Here is a 17,821-nt window from a genome sequence, read left to right on the forward strand (position 1 = left end):
ATGGCATAAGGACGGGTCACTGGTTTTATTTGTCTACATAACGTCAAAATACAAAAATAAAAGCTGCCATTTCTAAGGTCAATGTTTGCATTTTTAAATTAAAGAAAAGTTTGTTATCGATCCTACAGAGTTAGAGTTCAACCCGTTATTGCAGGTGTTATGCTACGTAGACCTTGTCTAGTCTAGGATTGGGAAGGCATTAGCTAGGGTGACCAGATGTCTCGATTTTTATAGGGACAGTCCTGATTTTTGGAGCTTTTTCTTACATAGGCACCTATTATCCCCCACCCCCGTCCTGAATTTTCACACTTGCTATCTGGTCACTCTAGTGTTAGCTAACGTATTAACAGTCTAGTGTAGACAAGTCAGAGTGTCTTTGATATGTGTCAAGCTGGTCAGGTTAAAGCCTACCTAGGTTCATCTCAACTGACTTAAGACATGTTAAAAGCACATTGCCTTCTCTATGCTAGGTGGTTTACACATTAACTAACACGAGTTAGCTAACAACTTCCAAATCCTAGTCCAGACTAATCCTTAAGGGTCACAGGCTACTCCTGAAAAGGAAAACCTGGGAAGGAGTTAGGATACCCAGTTTCCACATTACGCTACTTTATAATCATCTCATTGGGGGAGGAGCAAAGATTTCCACTGTCCAGAATTAGCAGGAAGTTCCATCCCCCAAGTTCACAGGTGTCCCTAAATCCATACAGCTCTTGAGACTTTTACAAAGGATAAGGGCCTCTGGGTGGAAGAGTCTTCCACCAACTAACTAACTTCTTGACAGCACAGATCCATGAGCTGTTGGATTTCCATCTAGTACCTGACGGAGGCTGCACCTAAAGCCTTTCTTAAGGGATGGAGAGTTTGGAACCATGGAACAGCATTTTCTGCTCATTCCTCCAGATGTAACGTCCAGGCAGGTTTCCAATTGGATGTCTGCTTGGGCCTGCTGGGAGCCATGGAGATGAGTTAGTTCTGAGTATCATCTTCTCCTCGTCCCCTAGAGCTGTAGAGTCCATGTTCATAAAAACATATGAACCTGGGACAGAATGTTGTTGAACTACCGCTGTAGTCACTCTGTTGCTTTGAAACTCGATTTGCCATATACTTTATTACTTTGCATACAAGGCCTACATTTCGCACTAACATGTTACATCAGCGTAGTCTAATTCTTTTAAAAAGATAACATGAGAGTTGTTTAATATTCAACTTATATGATTCTGCTGCAATGGACAGAGAGGGCCAAATTAAATGTCAAAATTGTATTTATCTTGTTCATCAGTTTAAAATACAGTGATGGTCCGGAGACCTATGTTTTGCGGCTACTGTTTTTGTAATTCACTAAAGCAAAGAATGGTATTTACACTAAAATGTTATTTTATTTATAGTTCCCTTGTCAGGAAAGTACTTAAAACTCTGTTTTTATTTTCTCTCTACAAGGAGAGCAGAGTGCAGTGCTTTTGACTGACTGTAGTAGGTGTTTCCATATTCATGATTTTTTTAAAAATCATTTTAAATTCCAGAGATCTTACCAGCATCCTTGTTTGTTTCCGACAGCATAAACTGCAGCATTGTTCTGTCTTATCCTACCATGCTATATATCACATATCACTTTTTCTTTTTTAAAAACTGTCAAAAGTAAACAAATGTTGCACTTCTACCGTAGGAACCCAAGTCATTTCACATTTTCTTTATCATGTTTTATCATATTGTTTTAAATGTATGTGCCAGTGACCTTGAAATAAAACCACTTCTTTGTATACAGAAGTGTTGATAAAGCTAGTATATTTCTTATTATTTACATTTGCTCTTTAAAAGATAATGCCTAATCTGACCTTGAATAATTTAAAATATTACTACAGTGGCTAATATGGTACAGATTTATCTTTTATTTCTATAGTTTGTACCTCAAGAAAACCTTAACAAAAGATTCGCATCCCCATCTTAAAAAATTGTTTTTCTTTCATCCGCTCATTTATTTTCTCTGAATAATTCTTTATGTAAGTCCAAATCTTGCTTAAGTTCAGCAGCAATTTTGCATCAATAAGGCAAGTGGGTTTGGCCCAAATAGTACACTGAAATAAGTGGTACTGTATAAAAATTTCCTTATAGTTGTTGCATGGGTTAGAGAAGGCAAAGAACAGTGTTAGCTACCCAAAAAGCATCCAGAATGAATGCTCACCTGAACATAGGATGCAATCAAGTGCATTCAAGGAGCATTGCATTTACGCACAGCTGAGGCAGATGCAGACCCAAGAAAAAGTGGGCAAGGGCATCAGAAAAGTAGGCTTGGTCCCAGGTGTCAGTTCATTCTCCTTCACCTAATTGTGCACCTGAGTCCTGATCAAAAGCCCATTGGAGTTTTTCCATTGACTTCAACAAGTATTGGATTAGACAAAACCAATAGAGGTACATGGTCAGGGGAGGCCTCGAATACAGAATCATAGATTTAGTGGGTTCCGTGGACCCAGTTTCTCCCTTTTGACACCAGCAGGTAGCACATGTCTCCCTCCCATACACTGGTGAGGATATTTCTCACTACAAGTGTTTGTGGTTGACCTACTCAAATGTTACTCCCAGTGCTAGCTCATCCTTTCGCCTTTTCAAAATATACCATCTCTCTGTTCCTTGGCTGAAGAATTTCAATGCCTTTACAATCAGGGCCCCACAGAGCAGTTGCTGACAATCACAGCACTATTCATGTCCATGCTCAGCTGCTCCTATAAAATCCTCTATTTAAAAACGTGGCTTTGTAATAGGATTGTACACTTAGGCTCATATGATACTGTCAGACCCACATTGGGAAGCTGCAGAATTTGGCAGTCTTTATAGAGCAGACAGCTGCCTCCACACCTACATGGAAGCAACACAGCTGATTTCATCTTCCTAAAATGATAGCTGTTCATAGCCACATATTTGTCCCTGCTTGTCTGAAGAGACTCTGGAAGGGACGCAGTTTGTTTTTCCTGCATAAGAGCAGTTCCAATGTCAGCATCCACATTTACTGCATGGGCTGAGGAGAATGCCTCTCTTAAAGAACCAAGGCTGAAGATACCAAATGCTCAACCCCACCAACAACCTCCCAAAAGCCCCTCTTCAGTAATACTGACCATTTCCCCACCTTCCCAATTGCTGGTTTCCTCTGACCTCTTGTAGACACCCAGGCACTGAGTTGTTGTAGGACCTCAAACAGGTCACATCTGTCCCTTAATATCCCCCTCTGTGACACTAATACACAGCTTTGTAAATCACTTTGAGATGCACAGAGGAAAAGTGCTAGATTATGTTATTATTTGTGTTAAACCTTTCATTTCACCTTTGAGACTGGTGCCCCCTTGAATCAACCAGTGACTCCATAAAAACAGTACAGCAGCCATTATAAGGTCTTTATTAATAATGTAATCGTTAAAAATCATAGGTAAAGAGTTCAGATATAGATTCACAGTCCTATAATCTCACATTCACACTCTTATAATAGTCTTGTGGTTCTGTCTGATCTATCTGCCTCATCCATTACCCATTTACAATCCATTCAGAACACAACAGCACATTTCATTTGTTTCTTTGCCTTACAACTCCTACATCAGACCCTTATTCAAACACCTACGGTGGCTACCCATTATCCTGCAAAAAAACCCCAAACCTTTATTATTTGTATTTAAGGTTCCTCATTCCTTGGCTCCATCGAATCTGTGTAAGATGATTAATGTTTATGTCCCTGTGCAAAGCCATATTTTCCAGGTCAAATAATTCCCTTGTTGTACCATGTATGCCCTCTGCAGTCTCCTGGTATAGCATTTTCTCTCATTTAACTGCAAGCGTGTGAAGTCAGATTATACTCTCAATATGCTTAAGGTCAAATGTTAAAAATTCCTTCCGTCTAGTTACTTTAGATGAGATGTTCCGAGTATTTCTGTGCTCTGCTGTATATAATCTTGTACATCACCCTGTGAAGGCTACTTTTGATAAATTAGTAAATAATAACCGTCTGTTGGCACAGCACACAGCAAATTGCAGAGTGGAGCAGTAGAGGTTCACTTCTGGTTCACTTGTGATCTGCAGGAGCTGAGAGGGACAACTCATAGGTGATGCTCTCACTTTCCTGGGCAAATGGTTGCCATGCATCAGCCCATCTTCTCGCTCCTATCATGCCAGCCAGCTGTCTTAAAAGGAGAATGTCAGCCCTGTCAGATGTACTTACTCTTCATCTGTGAAGTGACTAATTTGGAAAACTGGCAGGTTGGAAGGAGAGCCATGAAAGCCTCATGTCCTTGGCTAGGATGGCAAAAGAGCAAATGCCACTGCCCATGAAGAAGTGAAAGCAACATGCAGTCTTTAAGCATTAAAATGCTACCTTTTCTGGAAGAGTTTTCCTGCTAGGTGAACTCCATTGAAAAACATGGAGTTCCTGTAAAAAAAATAAAAAAGAATTCACTTTGTGTTGGGCAGGCAGCATTTTAAAGCGACACAGTCAACTTAAACATCACACTTCTTCTGAACATTTCTCCCCTACTGTTCTTAGAGGTAATCGCCAAGAGAAAAACCCTATGGCCTGGTCTACACTAGGCGTTTATGTCGAAGTTAGCGCCGTTAAATCGAATTAACCCTGCACCCGTCCACACTGCGATGCTATTTAGTTCGACATAGAGGTCTCTTTAATTCGACTTCTGTACTCCTCCCCGGCCTTGTCTACACTACGAGAGTAGTTCGATTTTACTTGCATCGAATTTTTGTAATCGATATTGCAAAGTCGAACGTGTGTGTCCACACTAAGGACAGTAATTCGACTTTGTGCGTCCACACTAACGGTGATAGCGTCGACATTCGAAGCGGTGCACTGTGGTCAGCTATCCCACAGTTCCCGCAGTCCCCTCTGCCCATTGGAATTCTGGGTGTAGCCGGCAATGCCTTCTGGGTAACAAAATGAGTCGAGGGTGCTTTTGGGAAACTGTCGTCATCCGTCCATCACTCCCGCCCTCCCTCCCTGAAAGCGCCGGCGGGAAAACAGTTCGCGCGCTTTTCCAGTCATTGACAGCGCGGACGCCACTGTACTCCGAGCATGGAGCCCGCTGCGACCATCGCTGCAGTTGTGGCCGCTCTCAACGTCTCGCAGCTTATCATAAAGGTTTCCCTGAGGCAGATGCAGAAAAGTCAGGCAAGGAGGCTACGGCACCGCGGTGATGTCCTGAAGTCTGAGAGTAGCACAGACCTGTCAGAAAGCAGGCGACCCAGCGCCGAGGACATCACAGTGGCAATGGGTCATGTTGATGCCGTGGAACGGCGATTCTGGGCACGGGAGACAAGCACTGAGTGGTGGGACCGCATAGTGCTGCAGGTCTGGGATGAATCCCAGTGGCTGCGAAACTTTCGCATGCGGAAGGGAACTTTCCTGGAACTTTGTGAGTTGCTGTCCCCTGCCCTGAAGCGCAGTGACACCCGGTTGCGAGCTGCACTGAGTGTACAGAAGCGAGTGGCCATAGCCCTGTGGAAGCTTGCAACGCCAGACAGCTACCGGTCAGTCGCGAACCAGTTTGGGGTGGGCAAATCTACCGTGGGGGTTGTTGTGATGCAAGTAGCGAAGGCAATCGTTGATGTACTGCTGCCAAAGGTAGTGACCCTGGGAAACGTGGAGGCGATCATAGATGGCTTCGCAGCGATGGGATTCCCAAACTGCGGTGGGGCCATAGATGGAACTCACATCCCTATCCTGGCACCGGACCACCAGGCCACCCAGTACATTAACCGAAAGGGATACTTTTCCATGGTGCTGCAAGCACTGGTGGACCACAGGGGACGTTTTACCAACATCTACGTGGGATGGCCGGGCAAGGTTCATGACGCTCGTGTTTTCAGGAACTCTGGTCTGTTTAGACGGCTGCAACAAGGTATTTACTTCCCGGACCACAAAATAACTGTTGGGGATGTGGAGATGCCTATAGTCATCCTCGGGGACCCAGCCTACCCGCTAATGCCCTGGCTCATGAAGCCCTATACTGGCGCCCTGGACACTGAAAAAGAACTCTTCAACTACCGGCTGAGCAAGTGCAGAATGGTGGTGGAGTGTGCTTTTGGCCGTCTCAAGGGGAGATGGAGAAGCTTACTGACTCGCTGTGATCTCAGCGAAACCAATATCCCCATTGTTATAGCAGCTTGCTGTGTGCTCCACAATCTCTGTGAGAGCAAGGGGGAGACCTTTATGGCGGGGTGGGAGGTTGAGGAAAATAGCCTGGCTGGTGATTACTCACAGCCAGACAGCCGGGCGATTAGAAGAGACCAGCGGGAAGCGCTGTGCATCCGGGAGGCTTTGAAAGCAAAGTTCCTGAGTGAGCAGGGTAACCTGTGATTTTATAGTTTGTGTACTGAGAAGCTAAACCTGCCCCCGTTTCTTTACCCAGGTAATGTTGACTATCCTATCCAGTTACATACCCCCTTCACCCCCCCTCCAACACACGTGTCGAAATAAAAATAGTTCTACTTTGTTAAAGCACACCGTTTTCTTTAATACTGTTTTAGCGGGAATTTTTTAAAACTGGGACGCAGACTGTGGTGCGGGGCGGGTCTAGTGTTGTGATGCGAATGCAGCTTCTAAACTCAAGGATTGACAGGCTCCGCTGCGGTGGGATGCTTGTTTCAACGGAGCCTGTCAACCCTCCTGATCGGGACTGTGTGTATGGGAGGTCTATTTGACTTTGTGGCAGGGGGAGGACGGTTACAGATCCCATGCTGTGTGGCTCTGTGATCCTGTCTAAGGACCGGCGCTTAAGATCTGTAACTGCCCTCCCCCGCCACAAAGTCACAGAGCAACCCACCCACCCCAACATTACATCAAAACAACCTCCCAGACTAACCGGGGCAACTAGTCACTGCATCACTGCACTGTGTATGTGCCCTGCTGCTGTGCCTGCCCCCGACTATGTACCCTGCCAAAGGAGACTGTCCTGTCCAATTTCCAACCCCCTTTCCCCTCCTCCTCCAAAAGAACATGATTGAAACAGTAGTTAACAGAAACGAATTTTTTATTATCAACTACACATGGCATTGGGAGGTGAAACTTGGACGTGGGCTTGTGTCAGGCGGGAAGGAAAGAACTTTTCAAATGTTGGGAAATGAGAGCCTTCTGCTACTAGAGCTCTCTGCAGGGGTGGAGTGAGAGTTAGCAGGGACTCTGCCGCCTCTCCTTCTTTGCACTTTGGGTGAGGTGGGTATGGGACTTGGTGGCGGGGGAGGGCGGTTAGAGATGGACTGCAGCGGGGCTCTGTCCTCCTGCCTCCGTTCCTGCAGAACATCCACAAGGCGCCGGAGCGTGTCCGTTTGCTCCCTCAGTAGTCCAAGCAGCGTTTGAGTCGCCTGCTGGTCTTCCTGCCGCCACCTCTCCTCCCGATCCATGTTGGCTTGGTGCATTCGGGTCAAGTTCTCCCGCCACTGGGTCTGCTGTGCTGCCTGGGCTTGGGAAGAGGCCATAAGCTCAGAGAACATGTCCTCCCGTGTCCTCTTCTTCCTACGCCTAATCCGCGCTAGCCTCTGGGAGTGTGATTCCAGGCTAGGTTGTGAGACAGTCGCAGACGGGGCTGTGGAAATGGGAAAAAGGGAGTGAATTCCTCTGAAAGATAAATGTAGTTGTGAACAAAGAACATAGTCTTTCTCTGTGAACAAGACCATGCACAGCACCTTTCACATGCGCACTCAGCACAAGGTCGAATTCTCGGCCTTCGCATTCAGTGCCTGGGGTCTTGAACAGCACATTTGAGAAGCGAGGCAGCACAACGGAATTTCTGTTGCAGGCAGACATGGTAAGCCGTACACTTGTGGCAGTTTAAAACTTTTATATTACCACTGGCCTCATTTCACATTTAAATCAATGTCAGTCCCTGCTGCCAGCAATCCGGCAAGCGGGAACTCTGCCCCTGTCCCACCCCCTCGCGGCTGTCCCCGGGAATGATCCCTTTCGGCTGCCCCTCTCCCGCCTCCACCGCGTGGCTGCAAACCAGCGGTGACAGTTCTGTAAAGGAACGGGAAAGCAGTCCCAACACTAACATTCCCCTACCTAATTAAAAGCAGGTCACCATGGCCGACATCACCCTGATGAGGATCTCCGAGAGCGACAAAGAGAGAATGCTCCGGGAAAGCCTCCAAAGACCAGGGCCGTATGCCGCCCTGCTGTGCAGAGCAATGATCCCCGAGTACCTGATAATCTCGTGGCGCGGCAACGTGTCGTACTTCGGAGGACCCAATAAGGCCGCTCTCCCCAAGAACCTCATGCAACGGCTTTCAAGTTACCTCCAGGAGAGCTTCATCGAGATGTCCCAGGAGGATTACTGCTCTATCCCCGCACATATAGACCGCATTTTACTGTAGCTGCAGTAGCAGGGAATACACAGTAGAGCGGCTTGTGCAGGACAATCACTGAAAACCGGACATTGCTAGATTTCTTTTCAAAACTTGCACTGCCCCTTACTAAACCGTTAAGCGCCTAGGGCACACTAATCATGAACAACCCATTCTTTTAATTGTTAATATTCCTGTTTTGTTAAAAATAAATGTTTAGATGTTTACAACACTTACTGGCTGATCCTTCACCAGATTCTGTGTCCGGGGTAATGGCTGGGGACGCTTCGTAGGGGATCTCTGTAAGGGTGATGAAGAGATCCTGGCTGTCGGGGAAATCAGCGTTGTGAGAGCTGCCAACTGCCTCGCCCTCCTCATCTCCTTCCTCATCTTCCCCGTCCCCTAACATGTCTGAGGAACCGGCCGTGGACAGTATCCCATCCTCAGAGTCCACGGTCACTGGTGGGGTAGTGGTGGCGGCAGCACCGAGGATGGAATGCAGTGCCTCGTAGAAACGGGATGTCTGGGGATGGGATCCGGAGCGTCCGTTTGCCTCTTTGGTCTTCTGGTAGCCTTGTCTCAGCTCCTTGATTTTCACGCGGCACTGCGTTGCATCCCGGCTGTATCCTCTCTCTGCCATGTCTTTAGAGATCTTCTCGTAGATCTTTGCATTCCTTCTTTTGGATCGCAGCTCGGAAAGCACGGACTCATCGCCCCACACAGCGATGAGATCCAAGACTTCACGATCAGTCCATGCTGGGGCTCTCTTTCTATTCCCAGACTGCACGGCCATCACTGCTGGAGAGCTCTGCATCGTTGCCAGTGCTGCTGTGCTCGCCACGATGTCCAGACAGGAAATGAGATTCAAACTGGCCAGACAGGAAAAGGAATTCAAATTCAAATTTTCCCGGGGCTTTTCCTGTGTGGCTGGTCAGAGCATCCGAGCTCGCACTGCTGTCCAGAGCGTCAACAGAGTGGTGCACTGTGGGATAGCTCCCGGAGCTATTAGCGTCGATTTCCATCCACACCTAGCCTAATTCGACATGGCCATGTCGAATTTAGCGCTACTCCCCTCGTCGGGGGCCTGGTCTACACTAGGCGTTTATGTCGAAGTTAGCGCCGTTAAATCGAATTAACCCTGCACCCGTCCACACTGCGATGCTATTTAGTTCGACATAGAGGTCTCTTTAATTCGACTTCTGTACTCCTCCCCGACGAGGGGAGTAGCGCTAAATTCGACATGGCCATGTCGAATTAGGCTAGGTGTGGATGGAAATCGACGCTAATAGCTCCGGGAGCTATCCCACAGTGCACCACTCTGTTGACGCTCTGGACAGCAGTGCGAGCTCGGATGCTCTGACCAGCCACACAGGAAAAGCCCCGGGAAAATTTGAATTTGAATTCCTTTTCCTGTCTGGCCAGTTTGAATCTCATTTCCTGTCTGGACATCGTGGCGAGCACAGCAGCACTGGCAACGATGCAGAGCTCTCCAGCAGTGATGGCCGTGCAGTCTGGGAATAGAAAGAGAGCCCCAGCATGGACTGATCGTGAAGTCTTGGATCTCATCGCTGTGTGGGGCGATGAGTCCGTGCTTTCCGAGCTGCGATCCAAAAGAAGGAATGCAAAGATCTACGAGAAGATCTCTAAAGACATGGCAGAGAGAGGATACAGCCGGGATGCAACGCAGTGCCGCGTGAAAATCAAGGAGCTGAGACAAGGCTACCAGAAGACCAAAGAGGCAAACGGACGCTCCGGATCCCATCCCCAGACATCCCGTTTCTACGAGGCACTGCATTCCATCCTCGGTGCTGCCGCCACCACTACCCCACCAGTGACCGTGGACTCTGAGGATGGGATACTGTCCACGGCCGGTTCCTCAGACATGTTAGGGGACGGGGAAGATGAGGAAGGAGATGAGGAGGGCGAGGCAGTTGGCAGCTCTCACAACGCTGATTTCCCCGACAGCCAGGATCTCTTCATCACCCTTACAGAGATCCCCTACGAAGCGTCCCCAGCCATTACCCCGGACACAGAATCTGGTGAAGGATCAGCCAGTAAGTGTTGTAAACATCTAAACATTTATTTTTAACAAAACAGGAATATTAACAATTAAAAGAATGGGTTGTTCATGATTAGTGTGCCCTAGGCGCTTAACGGTTTAGTAAGGGGCAGTGCAAGTTTTGAAAAGAAATCTAGCAATGTCCGGTTTTCAGTGATTGTCCTGCACAAGCCGCTCTACTGTGTATTCCCTGCTACTGCAGCTACAGTAAAATGCGGTCTATATGTGCGGGGATAGAGCAGTAATCCTCCTGGGACATCTCGATGAAGCTCTCCTGGAGGTAACTTGAAAGCCGTTGCATGAGGTTCTTGGGGAGAGCGGCCTTATTGGGTCCTCCGAAGTACGACACGTTGCCGCGCCACGAGATTATCAGGTACTCGGGGATCATTGCTCTGCACAGCAGGGCGGCATACGGCCCTGGTCTTTGGAGGCTTTCCCGGAGCATTCTCTCTTTGTCGCTCTCGGAGATCCTCATCAGGGTGATGTCGGCCATGGTGACCTGCTTTTAATTAGGTAGGGGAATGTTAGTGTTGGGACTGCTTTCCCGTTCCTTTACAGAACTGTCACCGCTGGTTTGCAGCCACGCGGTGGAGGCGGGAGAGGGGCAGCCGAAAGGGATCATTCCCGGGGACAGCCGCGAGGGGGTGGGACAGGGGCAGAGTTCCCGCTTGCCGGATTGCTGGCAGCAGGGACTGACATTGATTTAAATGTGAAATGAGGCCAGTGGTAATATAAAAGTTTTAAACTGCCACAAGTGTACGGCTTACCATGTCTGCCTGCAACAGAAATTCCGTTGTGCTGCCTCGCTTCTCAAATGTGCTGTTCAAGACCCCAGGCACTGAATGCGAAGGCCGAGAATTCGACCTTGTGCTGAGTGCGCATGTGAAAGGTGCTGTGCATGGTCTTGTTCACAGAGAAAGACTATGTTCTTTGTTCACAACTACATTTATCTTTCAGAGGAATTCACTCCCTTTTTCCCATTTCCACAGCCCCGTCTGCGACTGTCTCACAACCTAGCCTGGAATCACACTCCCAGAGGCTAGCGCGGATTAGGCGTAGGAAGAAGAGGACACGGGAGGACATGTTCTCTGAGCTTATGGCCTCTTCCCAAGCCCAGGCAGCACAGCAGACCCAGTGGCGGGAGAACTTGACCCGAATGCACCAAGCCAACATGGATCGGGAGGAGAGGTGGCGGCAGGAAGACCAGCAGGCGACTCAAACGCTGCTTGGACTACTGAGGGAGCAAACGGACACGCTCCGGCGCCTTGTGGATGTTCTGCAGGAACGGAGGCAGGAGGACAGAGCCCCGCTGCAGTCCATCTCTAACCGCCCTCCCCCGCCACCAAGTCCCATACCCACCTCACCCAAAGTGCAAAGAAGGAGAGGCGGCAGAGTCCCTGCTAACTCTCACTCCACCCCTGCAGAGAGCTCTAGTAGCAGAAGGCTCTCATTTCCCAACATTTGAAAAGTTCTTTCCTTCCCGCCTGACACAAGCCCACGTCCAAGTTTCACCTCCCAATGCCATGTGTAGTTGATAATAAAAAATTCGTTTCTGTTAACTACTGTTTCAATCATGTTCTTTTGGAGGAGGAGGGGAAAGGGGGTTGGAAATTGGACAGGACAGTCTCCTTTGGCAGGGTACATAGTCGGGGGCAGGCACAGCAGCAGGGCACATACACAGTGCAGTGATGCAGTGACTAGTTGCCCCGGTTAGTCTGGGAGGTTGTTTTGATGTAATGTTGGGGTGGGTGGGTTGCTCTGTGACTTTGTGGCGGGGGAGGGCAGTTACAGATCTTAAGCGCCGGTCCTTAGACAGGATCACAGAGCCACACAGCATGGGATCTGTAACCGTCCTCCCCCTGCCACAAAGTCAAATAGACCTCCCATACACACAGTCCCGATCAGGAGGGTTGACAGGCTCCGTTGAAACAAGCATCCCACCGCAGCGGAGCCTGTCAATCCTTGAGTTTAGAAGCTGCATTCGCATCACAACACTAGACCCGCCCCGCACCACAGTCTGCGTCCCAGTTTTAAAAAATTCCCGCTAAAACAGTATTAAAGAAAACGGTGTGCTTTAACAAAGTAGAACTATTTTTATTTCGACACGTGTGTTGGAGGGGGGGTGAAGGGGGTATGTAACTGGATAGGATAGTCAACATTACCTGGGTAAAGAAACGGGGGCAGGTTTAGCTTCTCAGTACACAAACTATAAAATCACAGGTTACCCTGCTCACTCAGGAACTTTGCTTTCAAAGCCTCCCGGATGCACAGCGCTTCCCGCTGGTCTCTTCTAATCGCCCGGCTGTCTGGCTGTGAGTAATCACCAGCCAGGCTATTTTCCTCAACCTCCCACCCCGCCATAAAGGTCTCCCCCTTGCTCTCACAGAGATTGTGGAGCACACAGCAAGCTGCTATAACAATGGGGATATTGGTTTCGCTGAGATCACAGCGAGTCAGTAAGCTTCTCCATCTCCCCTTGAGACGGCCAAAAGCACACTCCACCACCATTCTGCACTTGCTCAGCCGGTAGTTGAAGAGTTCTTTTTCAGTGTCCAGGGCGCCAGTATAGGGCTTCATGAGCCAGGGCATTAGCGGGTAGGCTGGGTCCCCGAGGATGACTATAGGCATCTCCACATCCCCAACAGTTATTTTGTGGTCCGGGAAGTAAATACCTTGTTGCAGCCGTCTAAACAGACCAGAGTTCCTGAAAACACGAGCGTCATGAACCTTGCCCGGCCATCCCACGTAGATGTTGGTAAAACGTCCCCTGTGGTCCACCAGTGCTTGCAGCACCATGGAAAAGTATCCCTTTCGGTTAATGTACTGGGTGGCCTGGTGGTCCGGTGCCAGGATAGGGATGTGAGTTCCATCTATGGCCCCACCGCAGTTTGGGAATCCCATCGCTGCGAAGCCATCTATGATCGCCTCCACGTTTCCCAGGGTCACTACCTTTGGCAGCAGTACATCAACGATTGCCTTCGCTACTTGCATCACAACAACCCCCACGGTAGATTTGCCCACCCCAAACTGGTTCGCGACTGACCGGTAGCTGTCTGGCGTTGCAAGCTTCCACAGGGCTATGGCCACTCGCTTCTGTACACTCAGTGCAGCTCGCAACCGGGTGTCACTGCGCTTCAGGGCAGGGGACAGCAACTCACAAAGTTCCAGGAAAGTTCCCTTCCGCATGCGAAAGTTTCGCAGCCACTGGGATTCATCCCAGACCTGCAGCACTATGCGGTCCCACCACTCAGTGCTTGTCTCCCGTGCCCAGAATCGCCGTTCCACGGCATCAACATGACCCATTGCCACTGTGATGTCCTCGGCGCTGGGTCGCCTGCTTTCTGACAGGTCTGTGCTACTCTCAGACTTCAGGACATCACCGCGGTGCCGTAGCCTCCTTGCCTGACTTTTCTGCATCTGCCTCAGGGAAACCTTTATGATAAGCTGCGAGACGTTGAGAGCGGCCACAACTGCAGCGATGGTCGCAGCGGGCTCCATGCTCGGAGTACAGTGGCGTCCGCGCTGTCAATGACTGGAAAAGCGCGCGAACTGTTTTCCCGCCGGCGCTTTCAGGGAGGGAGGGCGGGAGTGATGGACGGATGACGACAGTTTCCCAAAAGCACCCTCGACTCATTTTGTTACCCAGAAGGCATTGCCGGCTACACCCAGAATTCCAATGGGCAGAGGGGACTGCGGGAACTGTGGGATAGCTGACCACAGTGCACCGCTTCGAATGTCGACGCTATCACCGTTAGTGTGGACGCACAAAGTCGAATTACTGTCCTTAGTGTGGACACACACGTTCGACTTTGCAATATCGATTACAAAAATTCGATGCAAGTAAAATCGAACTACTCTCGTAGTGTAGACAAGGCCTATGTTTCCCTGTTTTCTCTGTGTTTACTTTGTGCATTGAACAACGCTGTGTGCGTAGCCAGCTTCACAGTTTCCCCTGTATAGCTCCTCAGGTATTAATTTGGAGGGGGTGATCATTTCAAAACAGTAAAATTGTAAAGCCACAAATTTGGTCAGGTGAGTACCTTCAACTACTTTGAATCAACATTTGTTTATGTTGATAGATTTAAAGTTAATGGTGTCCATTCAAGATTCTATGACTGCATCATGAGCGATAGCCAGTGTTAGAGGGATAAAAAAATATGCTAATGCCTTGGGCCTCACTGCTGCGCTTCGAAAAACCCTGAAACTCGTCCTTTACTAGCAGAGTCTCCATAGCATGACAACGTGCCTGTATTTCTCTGATTTTAAAAACCTTCGGATTCCTAGAAGAAATTATCTCTAACCCTGCCTCACCATCAGATTGCTAGTCATGATACACAATCATTCTGGGTGAAATTCACCCCACCCACAGGGGATTTAGATGGGTCTTAAGTGGTGCATAGATCCAGTGTGTTCATAGGGGTGAATTCCAAGCAGGGTGTGATACTACTCACTAGGAGAAAGGGTAGCAGAATCAGGACTTAACTTGGCATTCAGAAAAAACATAATGGTCTTTATTCTTCATTGTCCTGCAGTGTGTATAGTCATTTAGCCCGCTGCAAACTGAGTATAACATACTACCATTCTGCTTTGGGAGCCTAGTATAACCACTTTACACTGATGTAAATGACTCTCTGTTGCCCTTCATCAAGCATAATTAGGTCCATTGAATTTTAATGAAAAACAAGCACAAGTATATAGTCGTAGCATTTTCTGACCATCATAGGCATGTATAGGTCATGTCCCCAGCCACTCAAAGAACTAGAATGTTCAATAGACCATGGAAGAACTGACTTTCCTGTCTCAAATATTGCAGAGAATGTACGGTGATAAATGTGTTTTAATTACTATAAATGTAGTAACAGGACCAGATAAAGCATTATTTTGAACTGACACCACAAAAAACTAATGACTTACGATTGCTATATTTCTCATGCCTTCCTGACAGGCTGACTCAGTGAAATATACAAAAAGAATTTAGCCATCAAACAGCCACTTCAGACATATTCTGTTTAAGAAAAGCTAGCAATTTAAGGTTCATGGTCAGCTTCATGCCTCAAACACCACAGTAACGTACACTGACTTCTAGGTCACCACTAGCAACAAGTAGTTAATGTGACAAAAGAGGCTATTTGAGATATTCTGGATACTGGTATGTCTAAAATTCCAGACTCTCTCTATTTACTCTAGCCCTATTTAAACTGTGTAATCCTGTATGGTGGTGCAGTGAGTGGACCCCTTGCCTGCACAGAGGCCCACTGATTTCATTCTGACTCTGTGTAGAGAAGGGGTCCCACTATGATATATAACTTATGAGCTTCAATGGGCACAGTGGTCCACCATGCATGCATCAGCTTACAGGACTGTGGCCCTAGTATGCTGTGTGGTTAAAGAGGTAATAACTACTAGCTGTCACCTCGCATAAGCCTGCAGGCAACAGCTAAAACAAACCAGCAACTGACTTCTGTGGTAGGTTCTGCCTTGAGTATATATGGCTGTATATTTCACTGCCATATAAGGCACCACCCGAAATCTTTCAATAGAAAAGCACAAATGCCAAGCAAGCCAAAATTAAGGACAACATTATCCTCCGTGAATCTCTATTGCATATGGGACACTTGTTTCACATATAAAACTGCCATAGATGTCATTAGGAATCCCAGGCATAGAATGAGTGCAGGCTTTAAAATAGAGAGCCACACTGTTGAGTGTAGAGGCGAATTTTGTCCTAAATTAACATTTTTTAACCACAGTTTGCAGCACAGCTTGCTTAGAATTAGTAGTACAGCCACATTAGTGAAAACTTGGGACGGCTTTCACAGCTAACCTAAACTACTCTCCAAGCCAAAATGCTGAATAACGTAACATGATTTTATCTGAAATCTCTCATTCCTCCCATTGATTCCAGTTGAAGTATGATTGATCCCCTAATTGGGATCTGTCTTCAGTTATGTCAGAAATGAAATCACAAACAGTTTTCAATCTTGAGTCACATTTTATGGCCACTGGGCTAGTTTCTGCTCGCATTTGCCATCCAACTCTGTTGAAGTCAATGGCCTTACCTATAATGGCTCTGTGTGGTAAACGTGTAGTATTGACTTTAAATCCAATGAGGTTGCATAATAGAATGAACTCAAATTGAGTTATTTTGGATTTACATGGGTGTAACTGAGAGCAGCGTTGAGCACTCTGACACTTAACAAATAGCTGCATTGATTTTGCCCCTTGTCTTGACAAATTTCCATGACTGAGTAAACGAACCAGGTAGCACTTCATTCAGCACTGTGTGTGTACATACAACCTAGGGGCTGCTCTAATGTACGCCAATAGCATAGGGTCATTAAAAGTCCTTTTACCACTGGAGATCCAATTTAGCAAAGCAGAGCTCCACTGCTTCCACAGAAATGTTTTCCTTGCCTCAGGGATGTACAGAATAGTTGGCTCAGGAGCCAGCTCGATCAGCTTTGTGCCAGTAGAGAGTTTCCGCTCACTAGGGGTGATTCTCCATTGGCCTCTTCTGGCCAGAATTGAGACACTTTATGGTGTTTGAATCATACAAAGTTGCCAGAATAGAACCAAGAATCTGGTCTATAAAATATTCACTGGCCTCAAGCATATATATAGGCAACTGGTTCCCTGAGAAATCTGACTAACTGTAAGTGGCAAATATGATAAAAAGCTTTTGAAACAAAATTTCGATCAATTAATTGTCATTTAAACATTAATATAATTATAACCCTCTCCTTTTTACTTCACTGACTTTTCTTCACCATTTTTTTTGATATCACATTGCATATGTCATCCCAACTTGCTATTGCCATATATTATAATGATCTTATTATTTGAATCTATGCCATCTCAAATATACCCCACTGGCTTCTAGGTTTTTCCTCATCCTAGATTAATCTCATTTCACTGTATTACCTTGTACCTTGAAATCCCATACCTAGCAAAAATAGTACTATGCCAAAAACATCAGCTCCAAGTGGTTTAGGGTGGGGGGAAATAGGAGCTTTAGTCGCTATTTTTAAATTCTTTGTGGGTATAGTTTTAATGACTGTGCAGTCTATCCAAAACCAACTAACACATAAAAATCATTCACTGGAATGGGGAAAAAGAACACCTTCAAAATACTTGAAAAAAGAAGATAAACAACCTTCTTCAATGTCACCAAGAAATGAGGCATAAAGAAAATTTTAGGAGCTTGCTTTTCAGACCAAAATAAGTTGACAGAAAATTGTTCCCTCAGTGCCCACCATCAGACACATTCAGTGTACTTAACAGCATGGATCAGAAATCCATATGAAAATCAGAACTTTAATCTACTATTAATTAACTTCCAAACACAACTAAGTAGTTTTAATTGGCACTGTGGCTTCAAGTTTACTTGCTAGAGTGTAACTAATGAATAGAATTGTCATGATCACAGGCAGTGGGTGA

At 47.0% G+C, this 17,821-nt stretch overlaps 3 protein-coding genes across 8 annotated transcripts in view; 2 read left to right on the top strand and 1 right to left on the bottom strand.

The window, feature by feature from the left end:
* SPAG16 (sperm associated antigen 16) overlaps positions 1-17,821 on the top strand; it is a 786,899-nt gene that overhangs the window by 689,507 nt on the left and 79,571 nt on the right. The gene's annotated exons all lie outside the window — the stretch shown is intronic.
* Positions 6,999-9,372, bottom strand: LOC135974401 (uncharacterized). The gene is made up of 2 exons (XM_065562148.1): positions 8,563-9,372; positions 6,999-7,568 (listed from the first exon to the last, which is right to left on the bottom strand). Exons 1-2 carry the CDS (start codon positions 9,137-9,139, stop codon positions 7,093-7,095), a joined length of 1,053 nt encoding a protein of 350 aa, XP_065418220.1. The 5' UTR covers positions 9,140-9,372; the 3' UTR covers positions 6,999-7,092.
* LOC135974400 (myb/SANT-like DNA-binding domain-containing protein 2) lies at positions 9,423-11,943 on the top strand. Of its 3 annotated transcripts, XM_065562146.1 has the most exons (3): positions 9,423-10,379; positions 10,587-10,664; positions 11,374-11,943. In XM_065562146.1, exons 1-2 carry the CDS (start codon positions 9,803-9,805, stop codon positions 10,619-10,621), a joined length of 612 nt encoding a protein of 203 aa, XP_065418218.1. In that variant the 5' UTR covers positions 9,423-9,802; the 3' UTR covers positions 10,622-10,664; positions 11,374-11,943. The 3 variants fall into 3 exon arrangements, with proteins under 3 accessions (XP_065418218.1, XP_065418217.1, XP_065418216.1); XM_065562145.1 differs by having other exon boundaries at positions 10,587-11,943; XM_065562144.1 differs by lacking the exon at positions 10,587-10,664 and having other exon boundaries at positions 9,427-10,379.

The sequence above is a fragment of the Chrysemys picta genome, chromosome 11 (assembly GCF_011386835.1).
Source record: "Chrysemys picta bellii isolate R12L10 chromosome 11, ASM1138683v2, whole genome shotgun sequence".
In the NCBI taxonomy this organism is placed as follows: domain Eukaryota; kingdom Metazoa; phylum Chordata; order Testudines; family Emydidae; genus Chrysemys; species Chrysemys picta.